The sequence below is a fragment of the Ranitomeya imitator genome, chromosome 1, assembly GCF_032444005.1.
Source record: "Ranitomeya imitator isolate aRanImi1 chromosome 1, aRanImi1.pri, whole genome shotgun sequence".
Lineage (NCBI taxonomy): Eukaryota > Metazoa > Chordata > Amphibia > Anura > Dendrobatidae > Ranitomeya > Ranitomeya imitator.
The window spans coordinates 442,191,105-442,205,638 of NC_091282.1; the positions used below are offsets into that span (position 1 = coordinate 442,191,105).

At 45.4% G+C, this 14,534-nt stretch overlaps 1 protein-coding gene across 11 annotated transcripts in view; it reads left to right on the forward strand.

Moving 5' to 3' along the window:
• The window catches only part of SMARCA2 (SWI/SNF related BAF chromatin remodeling complex subunit ATPase 2), a 461,498-nt gene that overhangs the window by 196,146 nt on the left and 250,818 nt on the right, over window positions 1-14,534 (forward strand). For all 11 annotated transcript variants that reach the window (XM_069763977.1, XM_069764056.1, XM_069764038.1 and 8 more), the window contains one exon: window positions 10,413-10,662. In XM_069763977.1, the coding sequence (XP_069620078.1) occupies window positions 10,413-10,662 (250 nt within the window). The remainder of the gene's footprint in view (window positions 1-10,412; window positions 10,663-14,534) is intronic.

Here is a 14,534-nt window from a genome sequence, read left to right on the forward strand (position 1 = left end):
GGGTTAGGGTTGGGGCTAAAGTTAGGGTTAGGGTTGGGGCTAAAGTTAGGGTTGGGGCTTGGATTACATTTACGGTTGAGAATAGGGTTGGGATTAGGGTTAGGGGTGTGTCAGGGTTAGGGGTGTGGTTAGGGTTACCGTTGGGAATAGGGTTAGGGGTGTGTTTGGATTAGGGTTTCAGTTATAATTGGGGGGTTTTCACTGTTTAGACACATCAGGGGCTCTCCAAACGCGACATGGCGTCCGATCTCAATTCCAGCCAATTCTGCGTTAAAACAGTGCTCCTTCCCTTCCGAGCTCTCCCGTGCGCCCAAACAGGGGTTTACCCCAACACTTGGGGGTTCAAAGTTCTCACAACACATCTAGATAAGTTCCTTTGGGTGTCCAATATGGGGTCACTTGTGGAGGGTTTCTACTGTTTATGTACATTAGGGGCTCTGCAAATGCAATGTGACGCCTGCAGACCATTCCATCTAAGTCTGCATTCCAAATGGCGCTCCTTCCCTTCTGAGCTCTCCCATGCGCCCAAACGGTGGTTCCCCCCACATATGTGGTATAAGCGTACTCAGGACAAATTGGACAACTTTTGGGGTCCAATTTTTCCTGTTACCCTTGGGAAAATACAAAACAGGGGGCTAAAAAATAATTTTTGTGGGGAAAAAAAAGAATTTTTATTTTCACGGCTCTGCGTTATAAACTGTAGTGAAACACTTGAGGGTTCAAAGCTCTCACAACACATCTAGATAAGTTCCTTAGGGGGTCTACTTTCCAAAATGGTGTCACTTGTGGGGGGTTTCAATGTTTAGGCACATCAGTGGCTCTCCAAACGCAACATGGCGTCCCATCTCAATTCCTGTCGATTTTGCATTAAAAAGTCAAATGGCTCTCCTTCGCTTCCGAGCTTTTCCAAGCACCCAAACAGTGGTTTACCCGCACATATGGGGTATCAGCGTACTCAAGACAAATGGTACAACAATTTTTGGGGTCCATTTTCTTCTTTTTACACTTGGTAAAAAAAAACAAATTGGAGCTGAAGTACATTTTTTGTGGAAAAAAAGTTAAATGTTCATTTAATCCAAAAATTCCTGTGAAACACCTGAAGGGTTAATAAACTTCTTGAATGTGGTTTTGAGCACATTGAGGGGTGCAGTTTAGAATTTTGTAAGTTTTCGGTATTTTCTATCAAAAAATAAACCCCTCAAAATGACTTCAAATGAGATGTGGTCCCTAAAAAAAAAATGGTGTTGTAAAAATGAGAAATTGCTGGTAAACTTTTAACCCTTAACTCCCTAACAAAAAAAAATTTTGGTTCCAAAATTGTGCTGATGTAAAGTAGACATGTGGGAAATGTTACTTATTAAGTATTTTGTATGACATATCTCTGATTTAATTGCAAAAAAATTCAAAGTTGAAAAATTGCGAAACTTTCAAAATTTTTGCCAAATTTCTGTTTTTTTCACAAATAAACGCAGGTAATATAATAGGAATTTTACCATTGTCATGAAGTACAATATGTCACGAGAAAACATTGTCAGAATCACTGGGATCTGTTGAAGCATTCCAGAGTTATAACCTCATAAAGGGACAGTGGTCAGAATTGTAAAAATTGGCCCGGTCATTAACATGCAAACCACCCTTGGGGGTAAAGGGGTTAAACATTTTTTTCAAAAAAGTAGGTAAGATGTTCATTTTTTTTTCCTTCCGTTTTGCTTTAGTTCAAAGTCGAGAACCTTTTTGGCTGAGAGAACCATGAACACCACATATTTTAAAATGTTATTCCGTGAGAGACATGCAATATGTTTAAAACTAAATGCAAGTAAATGTGTGTATTTTATGTAAGACCAACACTTTTAAAGTACAGTAAGTTTCTGAATTATTTTTAATAATGTTATGCTGTTGCTAACCAATGATGAATAAAATACTTCTTACCATTAATGTGACTTCTTGTGCTGCATGGTTTTGCTGATGGCTTTGTAGTCTGGTTGATACGTTGCGGGGTTAAGCTTCATTGCAAGCATTGAGACTTCCATCCGTTAAACGTGATTGTAGGTTGATCTTAATGTTATTTAGATGTGAGAAAGACTGCTCACATGCATATGTAGAGCCAAACATTGTCAGTACAGTGGTGTGGTATGTGATGGGAAGGGCAGTCCAAGTTTGGGCAGTCCAAGTTTTGACAGTCAGCTGGTCTGCTGGTTGAAGTTTTTTCATTTCTCCCCACTTGTTTGCTCAACAACTATGCTTGTTGTTGTGCAAGTCTTTCTAAATCTTCATTTAGTTACTTAAAGGGAAGGTCTCGCGTTTGTAGGTCATTATTAAATCACTGTAATGTAGCATAACATGCTGCTATAAGCAAGTTTGAAATGCATGTGAAACAGATTTCATGTGTTATATGAGTTTAAAGAATGCACTGGGGGCTGACATCTTGGTTTTGCAGCAGTAGCAGGGCACTATCGGTGTCAGATTACGGCACCCCATGGACATAGGGTCAGCGCCAGTCTATTATCTCCTATCTGTAACATTGCAGCAGCATTAGCAGTGAGCTGGGCACGCCTCTGTGGGCTGCACAACTCACTGCTGTAGGTGTGACTAGCTGCCATTTTATTATAGTCCTGTGCTCTCCATTGCAGGACAGAAGCCCTCACTGCTCCTCTGTACTCCAAGCAGGCACATCCTCTGCTCCTCACATGCTGCCCTGTGTGCTTCTCCTGCCGTGTCTCCCCCTCCCCCTCACACACAGTCCCTGTGATCTCTGGTAAGCTGCGCTCACAGCCTGCAGAGAGGGAGGTGACACCTGGAGAGAGGGAGCAGGGCAGCTGACAGGACAGGGATTAAGGTGGGGGAAGGCGGATGGCAAGAATGTTATTCACAAAAAATGCTGCTGAGCCCACTGCGTTCTGCTCCTCTGTAAACAAGCTGTGCCTCTGATGCAGTAACTGCTGGTGATAGCAGGTCACAGGGCAGTCACACACAAAATGGTGCTGCCCTGTGATGCTGCTCTTCATTCTTACTGTTAGCAGCAAAATTGGGGCAGTAACTGCTGACATCACCATTTCCCTCCCCTTTTGGGTGGTCTAATATCCCTGGGGCAGAGCTGCTAAATCTTACTATAGCTGCTTGAGGTCTAAAACGGAAAATGCTCCCCCTAGTGGTAAATATGTATATTTGTAGAAAAATATATAATATTTTTCATATAGAAATGTTTGCAAACAGTGCAAACATTGCATTAATACATTTTAATTACTATTTTAAGCTTAATTTCACAAAAAAACAAAATACAAGAAAACTGGGGGCACCTTCCCTTTAAACTTATTCACCCACATGTCTGAGGCCTTCAGGTCAGCAGCTTGTAGCTCAAAATCTCTGAAGTAGATACCAGGGATGTAACTCAGGTTGGCGCTGTCCACTGCACACTCGTGTGGATGGGTGATGAACTTAAAGGGACACTGTCACCTGAATTTGGAGTGAACAATCTTCAGCCATGGAGGCGGGGTTTTGGGGTTTTTGATTCACCCTTTCCTTACCCGCTGGCTGCATGCTGGCTGCAATATTGGATTGAAGTTCATTCTCTGTACTCCATAGTACACGCCTGCACAAGGTGAAATCTTGCCTTGCACAGGCGTGTACTATGGAGGACAGAGAATGAACTTCAATCCAATATTGCAGCCAGCATGCAGCCAGCAGGTAAGGAAAGGGTGAATCAAAAACCCCAAAACCCCGCCTCCATGGCTGAAGATTGTTCCCTCCAAATTCAGGTGACAGTGTCCCTTTAAAAAGACGAGAGCGCTCACGAAATTCTGCAAAGCACACTTTGACTGCAGGAGATTAGATGTGAAGCCTGCTAGCTGCTGAAGATCAAGATGTTGAGCAAGGTCACTTGCTATGCAATGAATCTTTAAACGCTCCCAGTTTTTCAAAGTGTAGTAAACGACCTGTTTCAATGTCGGCGATGAAGAGTTCTAGCTTGTTTTCAAATGCAAACACTGCTTGTTGAAGGAATAAGACTGTATTTCCAACACCTTTCATTTTCACATTGAGCTGGTTCAGATGTTTAGTCAAGTCCAGGAGATAGTAGAACTTCAGGAGCCACTCAGTGTTGGCTAACTCGGGATGCTCATTTCAAGAAAAGTCCGGATTTCGCTCAGACAAGCCGCGAAACTGCTGAGCACCTTCTCTTTTCACAACCAACACACTGCTGTGGAAAAGACCAGATAATTAATTCCCAGCTTCATCCAGTGGTATTTTAAACTGGCGATCATTTAAATCTCGTGCAATAATAAAGTTATCCACCTGAATGACCAGCGACATCACCTCACCAAGCTGCTTGCCACATGCAGTGAAAACTTAGGATAAGTCTCTCCATGTTCACGAAGAAGCCCTACAAATACTTTGGTTTTCCCCACCATGCACGGTGCACCATCGGTACACACCGAAATAAGTTTATCCATCGGTAGAATTATTTTTTCATTAGCGAGCTCCGTGAAACACTTGAAAAAATCCTCCCCCCTCTTCTCCCTTTCAAAGGCAAAACAGCAAGACTTTCCTCACATAGTGTCACCGACAGCATACCTTGCAATCACGCTGAACTGGGATAAATGGCTTACATCTGTTGACTCATCCAAAGCGAAAGAAAAGAATGGTGCTGCATTTATGTCCTTCACTTGTGTTGCCTCAATTTGATTAGCTATCATGATGGTACGATCGTGAACAGTTCTTGCCAACAGAGGCTTGTCTTTTATTTATTTGATTATTTTCTCTGTATCCGAAAAGTCGTCAAAAGGTTCATTGGCAACATCAAGTTTGAATGTTTTGGCATACTCCGCATCTGTGAATGGCTTTCCGTTTCTCACAATTGCTAAAGCACCAGCAAAGCTAGCCAAATTCCAGTCCCCTTGTTGGGTCCAAATACAGAGTTGCTGCTGACTAGCTTGCACTCTGCACAGTGGCTCTTGACATTCTTACTTCCTGCTGTCCCCCACAGGATATTTCGATGCAAATGTAGTGTGGCTTGTGTCGACGTGCCGCTTTATATTTAATATTATTATTTATTGTTATAGCGCCATTTATTCCATGGCCCTTTACATGTAAGGAGGGGTATACATAATAAAAACAAGTACAATAATCTTAAACAATACAAGTCATAACTGGTACAGGAGGAGAGAGGACCCTGCTCACGAAGGCTCACAATCTACAAGGGATGGGTGAGAATACAGTAGGCGAGGGTAGAGCTGGTCATGCAGCGGTTTGGTCGATCGGTGATTACTGCAGGTTATAGGCTTGCTGGAAGAGGAAGGTCTTCAGGTTCTTTTTGAAGGTTTCGATAGTAGGTGAGAGTCTGATATGTTGGGGTAGAGGGCTCCAGAGTAGGGGTGATACGCGAGAGAAATCTTGTATACGATTGTGGGAAGAGGAGACAAGAGGGGAGTAGAGAAGGAGGTCTTGTGAGGATCGGAGGTTGCGTGTAGGTAAGTACCGGGAGACGAGGTCACAGATGTATGGAGGAGACAGGTTGTGGAGGGTTTTGTACTGGAGTCTCTGGGCAATGGGGAGCCAGTGAAGGGATTGACAGAGGGGAGAAACTGGGGAATAGCAGGGGGACAGGTGGATTAGTCGGGCAGCAGAGTTTAGAATAGATTGGAGGGGTGCGAGAGTGTTAGAGGGGAGGCCACAGAGCAGGAGGTTGCAGAAGTCAAGGCGAGAGATGATGAGGGCATGGACTAGGGTTTTTGCAGAGTCTTGGTTGAGGAATGAATGGATTTGTGAAATATTTTTGAGCTAAAGTCAGCAGGAAGTTGAAAGGGCTTGGATATGTTGTTCGAAGGAGAGATAAGCATCAAGGATTACCCCGAGGCAGCCAGCTTGTGGGACTGGGGAGAGTGGGCAGCCATTTACTGCAATGGATAGATTCGTTGGGGGGGGGGGGGGGGGTCACGTGAGATCGGGGAAAGATGATGAATTCTGTTTTGTCCATGTTAAGTTTCAGAAATCTAGTGGAGAAGAAGGATGAAATAGTGGACAGACATTGAGGGATTCTGGTTAGTAGGGAGGTGATATCTGGTCCAGAGATGTAGATCTGTGTGTCATCAGCATAGAGATGATACTGAAAGCCATGAGATTCTATGAGCTGTCCCAGGCCCAAGGTGTAAATGGAGAAGAGCAGGGGCCCTATGACTGAACCTTGTGGGACTCCGACGAATAGGGGGAGAGGTGAGGAGGTGGTGTGTGAGTGGGAGACGCTGAATGTCCGGTCTGTTAGGTATGATGAGATCCAGGATTATTATTATTATTATTATTATACATTTTTATAGCGCCATTCATTCCATGGCGCTTTACATGTGAATACGGGGCAAATATAGACAATTACATTAAACATGAGCAGATAACAAGGCACACGAGTACATAAGGAGGGAGGACCCTGCCCGCGAGGGCTCACAGTCTGCAGGGGGTGGGTGAGGATACACTAGGAGAGGAAAGAGCTAGCTGTGCGGCTGTTCAGTAGGTTGAGGATCACTGCAGGCTGTAGGCTTGTCGGAAGAGATGAGTCTTCAGGTTCTTTTTGAAGGTTTCTATGGTAGGCGCAAGTCTGATGTGTGGGGGAAGCATGGGAGAAGTCTTGGATGCGGTTATGGGAAGAAGAGATGAGAGGGGAGTAGAGAAGGAGGTCTTGGGAGGATCGGAGGTCGCGTGTAGGTAGGTACCGGGAGACCATGTCACAGATGTATGGAGGAGACAGGTTGTGGATGGCTTTGTATGTCAGTGTGAGGGTTTTGAACTGGAGTCTCTGGGCGATAGGAAGCCAGTGAAGGGCTTGACACAGGGGAGAGGCTGGGGAATAGCGGGGGGACAGGTGGATTAGTCGGGCAGCAGAGTGTAGGATGGATTGGAGTGGTGCCAGAGTGCTAGAGGGGAGTCCAGAGAGTAGGAGGTTGCAGTAGTCGAGACGGGAGATGATAAGGGCATGCACTAGCGTTTTTGCAGTGTTGCGGTCAAGGAAAGCACGGATCCGGGAAATATTTTTGAGTTTGAGACGACAGGAGGAGGCAAGGGCTTGGATATGTGGCTTGAAAGAGAGGGCAGAGTCGAGGATCACCCCGAGGCACCGGGCGTGTGGGACTGGGGATAGTGAGCAGCCATTGACATTGATGGATAGATGTGGTGGAGGGGTAGAGTGAGATGGGGGAAAGATGATGAATTCTGTTTTGTCCATGTTCAGTTGTAGAAAGCGAGCAGAAAAGAAGGCTGAAATGGCAGACAGACAGTGCGGGATTTTGGATAGGATAGGGCCAAGTCTGTGTTGCCAAGGGATGAGAGGGTCTGTAATAATAGGGAATGGTCCACTGTGTCAAAGGCAGCCGACAGGTCCAGGAGGAGGAGGACAGAGTAGTGTCGCTTGCTCTTGGCGGTTAAGAGGTCATTGGTGACCTTAGTTAGGGCAGTTTCAGTGGAGTGGTGTGACCGGAAGCCAGATTGTAAGCGGTCAAAGAGGGAGCAAGAAGAGAGATGGGAGGTCAGTTCAAGGTAGACGTGTTGTTCCAGTAGCTTGGAGGCATAGGGGAGAAGTGATATAGGGCAATAGCTAGATACAGAGGATGGGTCAAGAGAGGGCTTTTTGAGGATAGGTGTGATGGAGGCATGTTTAAAGCTTGAGGTGAAAACACCAGTTGTTAGTGATAGGTTGAAGAGATGGGTTAGGGTTGGGATGAAGACTGTGGTGAGGTTTGGGATGAAGTGGGATAGGATCGAGTCAAGTGCACAGGTGGTGAGATGTGATCTTGAGAGTAGAGTGGAAAGTTGATCTTCTGTAATGGTGGAGAAGTTGGTTTTGGAGGTGGAGGGCTGGGAAGTCGGGAGGAAGGGCTCTGGGGGTTGTTGACCAAAACTGTCACTGATGTTATCAATCTTCTGCTTGAAAAATTAGGCAGTCTTGAGCTGAGATGAGTGGGGAGCGAGGGGGTGCTGGGGGACGGAGGAGAGAATTGAAGGTATCGAATAACTGTTTAGGGTTGTGAGACAGGGAGGATATGAGAGATGAGAAGTAGGTTTGTTTAGCTGTCGCGAGTGTGGTCTTGAAAGTAGTGAGGGACTGTTTGAATGCGATGAAGTGCTCGTTGGAGTGGGATCTTTGATCATTTCATCGATGCAATTTGAACATTGCATATTAGACACACTGCAGAACATGCTCTCTCCACAAAGGCGAATTCCTGCTGAAAAGTATGATACTCCCATCTTTTTTACTCTTAGCCATCTTTTTCAATAAAAGGGTTTCTGCAATTAGCTAGCTGACTACTTGATTAAAGGGAGGGAAGTTTACTTGATGCCCTCACAAGGACCTTCTGGTTCGCATCACAGGAAGCCGTCACCCGGGATATTAGTCGCCCGCCCTCCTGACAGCTAGAGTGGCACTTGAGTGAGCTAGAGCTCAGTTGCTGCTAGGCTGGGGTGAGGAGAACGCCGGCTGACAGCGCAGGAACTCCATATACCTGCTGGTGAGCTTGTCTCGACTTAATGATTCTGCTCCCGTTCGTGAGGGACAGTGACTGCCACTTCTGCTCCACTCTGGTCATGCCCATGGAGCAACGTCAGTGGCAGTTAGATGAGCGGTCACTCATCTGGGGTCTTGTAAAGCTGTTTATGGAAGTCCGGGAGGGTTTAAGTGAGCCGTTTTCTTCTCTGAGCTGATTTACTATACATCTTAAAATGAAATGTTACTATCAGTAAGCACAACACAGTGGGATGATAGTGTATTAGATTTAGAGTTGTACTTTACAATGACATTCCAGCAAGCATTTGCTTCAGGGAGGAAAGAGTCACAACCAGCAGAGTGTCCAGTGAGGCAGGTGGAGAGGGACCAAGCACAGGTAGGAGTGCTAGGAGGCTCTTGGTCACTCTGTAGGTGGCCCCAATGAAAAATTGTCGAATCAGTCAAAGCAGTACACGAGTGTTTCAACCGATGAGGCTGGGAGAGCCTGTGTTATTAGCCACAATGGTATGGTAGACAGCAGTATTTACCTTCTCTTTCGCCGGATTTGAGGCTGTATACCAGTGCAGGAGTGGTGAGGAGATTTGGTTTGTAGGTATTGCTATGGAGTACATGAGGCAAGGAGAGGAGCGGAGTGCTGTCCTGGCTGGTGACAGGTGCTCCTTGCGGCTCTACTGGGCAGGTGTTGATGTTTATATGCTGCAGTTGAGTCCCGTGGCAGGATGGTGACCGGAAATTGCAGGACTTGCATGACGCAAGTGGTTACATGTAGCCCACGTGACTGCCGCAGGTACGAGGCGCCGTAAAAATTTGACCCCATTAACCCCTTAGTGACGGAGCCAAATTTTTGAAATCTGACCAGTGTCACTTTGTGGTAATAACTCTGCAACGCTTCAACAAATCCCAGTGATTTTGAGACTGTTTTTTCGTGACACATTATACTTTATGATAATGGTAAATTTAGGTCAATATGTTTTGTGTTTATTTATAAAAAAATATCAAAAATGTGAGAAAAATGTGAAAAAATTAGCAATTTTCAAAATTTTAATGATTATCCCTTTAATCCAGATGGTCATACCACAGCAAAACAATAATAAATAACATTTCCCACATGTCGGCTTTACATCAGCATCATTTGTAAAATGTTCTTTTATTTTGTTAGCATTTTAGGAGGTTTAAAAATGTAACAGCAATTTTTCATTTTTTCAAGGAAGTTTACTAAATTTATTTTTTTAGGGACTTATCCATGTTTGAAGTGACGTTAGGGGTCTCATATATTGAGAAACCCCCAAAAGTGAGACCATTTTAAAAACGGCACCCCCTGACATATCGAAAACTGCTGTCAGGTAGTTTATTAACTCTTCAGGTGCTTTACAGGAATTGATGGAAAGTGTCATAACAGAAATGAAAATGTGCATTTTTACCACCTAAATGCCTCTAACTTCTGAACAGGTTACAACAGCCGTCAGACTCTAAGGCCGCAATTTGGTCATGAATTGCTATGGCAAACATCAGGACCACACAATCATGATCTGAGGGCACCAATTGGGATTAGGAGGAAGCCCCCACACTCTGTTAACCATATATAACGATGTAGTCACTATTTACAGCAGCATCTAAGGGGTTAAACATATTTGGACGGCGCAAACACTGATGCTGGCTGATGCAGAAAGTTGTCAGCTATAGTGCACAACCGACAGATGCTGGATTGTCACCTGTATGGGGAGGCTATTCTCTTATGTGTCAGGTCAGTTAAAAGGCGTATTGGCTGTCATTAAGGGGGTTAAGGTCAAAATTGGCTCAGTTGCTAAAGGGTTAATTAAATATTTTGAGATTTTTATAAATTGGCATAAAATAATTTTGATAATGGTCTTAACATGTTTTGTTTGTCTCTTAGTGATTTTATATACATGTTTCTTTTTTTTTTTTTCAGGCCAAACTTCAGAACTCAATGTCCCAAGCACCCCTCAGAAGCTGTCCGTACCACCTCCAAGTGGCAGACCATCCCCAGCACCACCTGCAGCTCCACCATCTGTCACTTTGCCTGGTCCATCGGTCCCACAGCCTACACCTGGGCAGCCAACACCAATTGTTCAACTTCAGCAAAAACAGAACCGAATTAGTCCTATCCAGAAACCACAGGGCTTAGATCCTGTTGAAATACTACAAGAAAGGGAATACAGGTACAAAACAAAGTGCTCATATCACATAGGCGATTGCAGAGTACCCACCATACATCTTGTTTACATTGTGTTCCCTGGAAGGAAGTAGGGAAGAATGATGTTAAACCTCTTGGATAGCAAGATTTGAACACATGAAGTTCAACATTTCTCCTATCAACTCTTCATAATTCTATTTTCAATAGCTTATAACCATCAATACCATTCAACATTAGAGATTAGCATCTTATAACAAACCATTCAGAATACTTGTTTATGCAAATAATAATAATAATCAATTTTCATTTCAAGAACTATTACATGCTCACACTTCTGTTTTTTTTTTTTTTTTTTTTGTGGGGGTGAGGGAGGAAAAAAAATGATTTTATTGTACTGTCATCAGGTGTAAACAGTAGCAGGCTGGCTGCTGAGCTACAATACTAGTTCATGGCTATAGTAATGTAACATTCTTGCAGTAATTTTCCTGTTAAGAACACAGAACCATATTGGAAAGAATTTTTTTTTTCTTTCTTTTTGTTTGATTTTTTTTTTTTTTTTTTTTGCATTTTCATATTTTTTTTCCTCACTTTACTTAAAAGAGCAATAGCCATATGAGGGATTGTTTTTTTGCAGCGATAAGTTGTAGTTTTGAATGGCACCATTAATTTTACCATTGAGTGTACTGTGAAAACTGGATGAAAAAATCCCATCGTGAAATTCCAAAATTTGCGGGGATTTTGTTTTTAAGAAAGGGGTTAAGAAATTAACCCGATGACAGGAAATGTTGAAACCTAAAAAATCAAACATTTTATCATTAATAACAATAATGACACAGTGGCTTTGCCATTAGTAGCTTTGGCACTAGATTGAAAAAAAAAAAAAAAAAGTTGGCTCTTCCTGGCCAGCTCTTCTTTCTCTTCAGAGACTAGGCAGCTCATTTTTAGCCTAGTGTCTGAAAGAGACAGGCTCGCCATGTTTTCAAGTCTGCTCCATTTTTTTTTTTTTTTCCCGCTTTTATCCGTATACTATTTTCTCTTTATCTTCTTTGGTGTTTTTTTATTTACAAATTGTGTCGAGCATTACATCTTATTGACATTAATTTCTTAATAATTAACACAACGTTATGGGGATTAGGGAAGGGAAGAGGATAGCGGAAATGGTGACATTACAATAACTATCCAATCACATTCTCTATATGCGAATCTGCAAAGTTATTTAAGAACGGTATTTAAACGGAAAGATAACCAATTGTTCCATTTTTTTTTTATAAAATTGAGCTATATTATTATTAGATGTAGCGATTATTTTTTTCTGATAGGCAATTTTCGTTGATCAGTGATACGACCTCGGGCAGTGAGGGGCACCTGGAGTTTTTCCAGTAACTAGCAATTTTGATTCTTGTTGCTACAATAATATGTACAATCACTGTACGGAACTCATAGGGAAACGAGTCCAAATCAATAGGGAGTAACGCCTGCTGTGCACTAAGTCACCGGTATACCACAAATCTGGAACATCAGATGATCTATGGCTGCCCACAGACGTCTAATTCTGTCACAACTCCACCATATATGTAGCATGTCTGCACAGGGGTCTCCACACCTCCAGCACGTGTCTGGGGAACTGCGGAACATCCTAGACAATCTACTGGGAGTGAAATACCACCTATATAACAATTTCCTTGCGTTTTCTATGTGGTTTTTACATTTCGATTGGCTTCCAATAATTAAGAAGGATGCCTTCCACTGATCCGGTGTGAATGTGCAGTTTAGGTCTTTTTCCCACTTTTGCAGGTATGTAGTTAGAGAGGGCAGGGTATTCTCCAACATACAGTCGTAGCGTGTGGACAGTGCCCTAATCTGTCATGTCGGGGTCATCAGCAGAGAGAATAGTTTAGATGGCGGTGCAGGCATCTGTTTTTTCCTTTCAGTTAGGAAATGCCAGATCTGCAAATATTTGTAAAAATCCCTCTGAGGAACATTGTATTTCTCGATCGCCTTTCATTGGGGGACACAGGAACCATGGGTGTATGCTGCTGCCACTAGGAGGCTAACACTATGCAAATAAAAAAGTCAGCTCCTCCTCTGCAGTGTACACCCTACCGACAGGAAGTAGGATATTCAGTTTAGCTTAGTGTCAGTAGGAGGTGGACACGGGTCTTTCATTAGACCCTTATCTACCTCAATGTGCGTCGTTTCTTTTCAGGTTTCCGGAGGGATACAGGTTGAACAGTCACACCTGTAGTCCCACAATACGGACTATGAGTACGGCGTGTACTTCCACCCCGTATCCTCATAGATCCCACAGCAGGACCATGATCCTAGCACACCAGCGTGCTCAGAAGTCCGGTCCTGGCTCCGTCCCCCACCCACTCGCCTTCCAGAGCCTGTCGGTTGGAGGAGACGAGGACGTCCATCACAGCTTCCTGGACGTCTCATTCCTCTTCAGGTTAGTATCGACGTGGGAAGTTGAGGTGAGTATTTCCCATCCCAAATCTTTCAAGGGGGGTTCTGGCTAGGGCTCCCAGATTACCTGGTCGTCTCTTGCTCCCAGATTGCGCAGCACGGCCCGGGATTACTGTTCCCATGCAGCCCCCTCTGCCTTCTATTCCGGCACAGGGCCTTTACAGCCTGCCGCGCCGCTTCCTCCACTCTCCCCAGTGAGACAGCCCTGACTAGCTGTCCTGCCGTTCTTTCTGCGGCGCGCTTCCCCGGCGCCGCGGCTTTAATGGGGCCAGCGGCGCGCTTCCCCGGCGCCGCGGTTTTAATGGGGCCACACTTCTTTCTCCAGCGCGACAGCCCTCTCAGGCTGCCGCGCCGCTTCTCCCTGCGGCACACTGCTCTGGCGCTGCGGGTGTTTCATAGCAGCCGCTCTATCCTCTCCAGCGTGACAGCCTTGGCAGGCTGCCGCGCTGTTTTTCTACCTTCGGCGCACTGATCCGGCGCCGCGGCTCTCCTCCGGCGGTCGCTGGCCTGTAATTTAGGCCCCGGCTTCTGCCCGGGCCTACTTCCGGTGCCGCGCTCCGTCCACTTCCGCTTTCATCGGGCGGGCTTTCTCCCGCCCGACAATCTCTTTACTCCCCGCTCACCGGCGCCATCTTGGTGCTCCTGGGCCCATGATTTCTACGCCGCTGCTTAGCGCCACATCGCAGCAGGGCGCACGTTCCAGCGCCCTTTTCAGCGGTCTCCTTCTGCGGTTCTTCCAGACTGCAGCCAGGCCCTTTTTTCCCCAGCACACGTTTCCTCCGGCGGGGTCCCCTGCATCCTCCGTAGGTTGCCATCTCATCGCTGGTGCCCTGGACCTGTGCCATGATGCCGGTCGCAGCTACAGCCAGGAGCAGTCTACAGGACTCTACTATTACTGTTTACTGTGAGTAGCTCTGCTATGCAGCCTATTACTCCCCTCTCCTGTTCCCCTAACCTTCGGGCATCATTTAGTGGGTCTGCTCCCAGGCCTAACCCTATAAGGAGAGCGTCCCCGTCCTCCTGCATCCTCTTGTCAGCTGCAGCAACTCCCTGTCCAGGAGTCCCTAACCAGGGTGAGGCCGAGACCCCTATCCCTGGGTGGGCTTTCCTTCTGTCTCAGTCTGGGGCGGACCTCACCAGGATGTCACGACCTTGGTATCCGTGCCTGTCCGCAATCGCTAGTGGGTCACAGGATTCTCCGTCTAGCCTTGTTCAACTTGGCCACAAGAGATACAGAACAGAGAGGGATACAGGGTGAACAGTCACACCTGCAATCCCACATTATGGACTATGAGTACGGCGTGTACTGCCACCCCGTATCCTCATAGATCCGACGGCAGGGCCATGATCCTAGCACACAAGCGTGCTTAGATGTTCGGTCCCAGCTCCATTCCCCACCCACTCGCCCTCCAGAGCCTGTCGGTTGGAGGA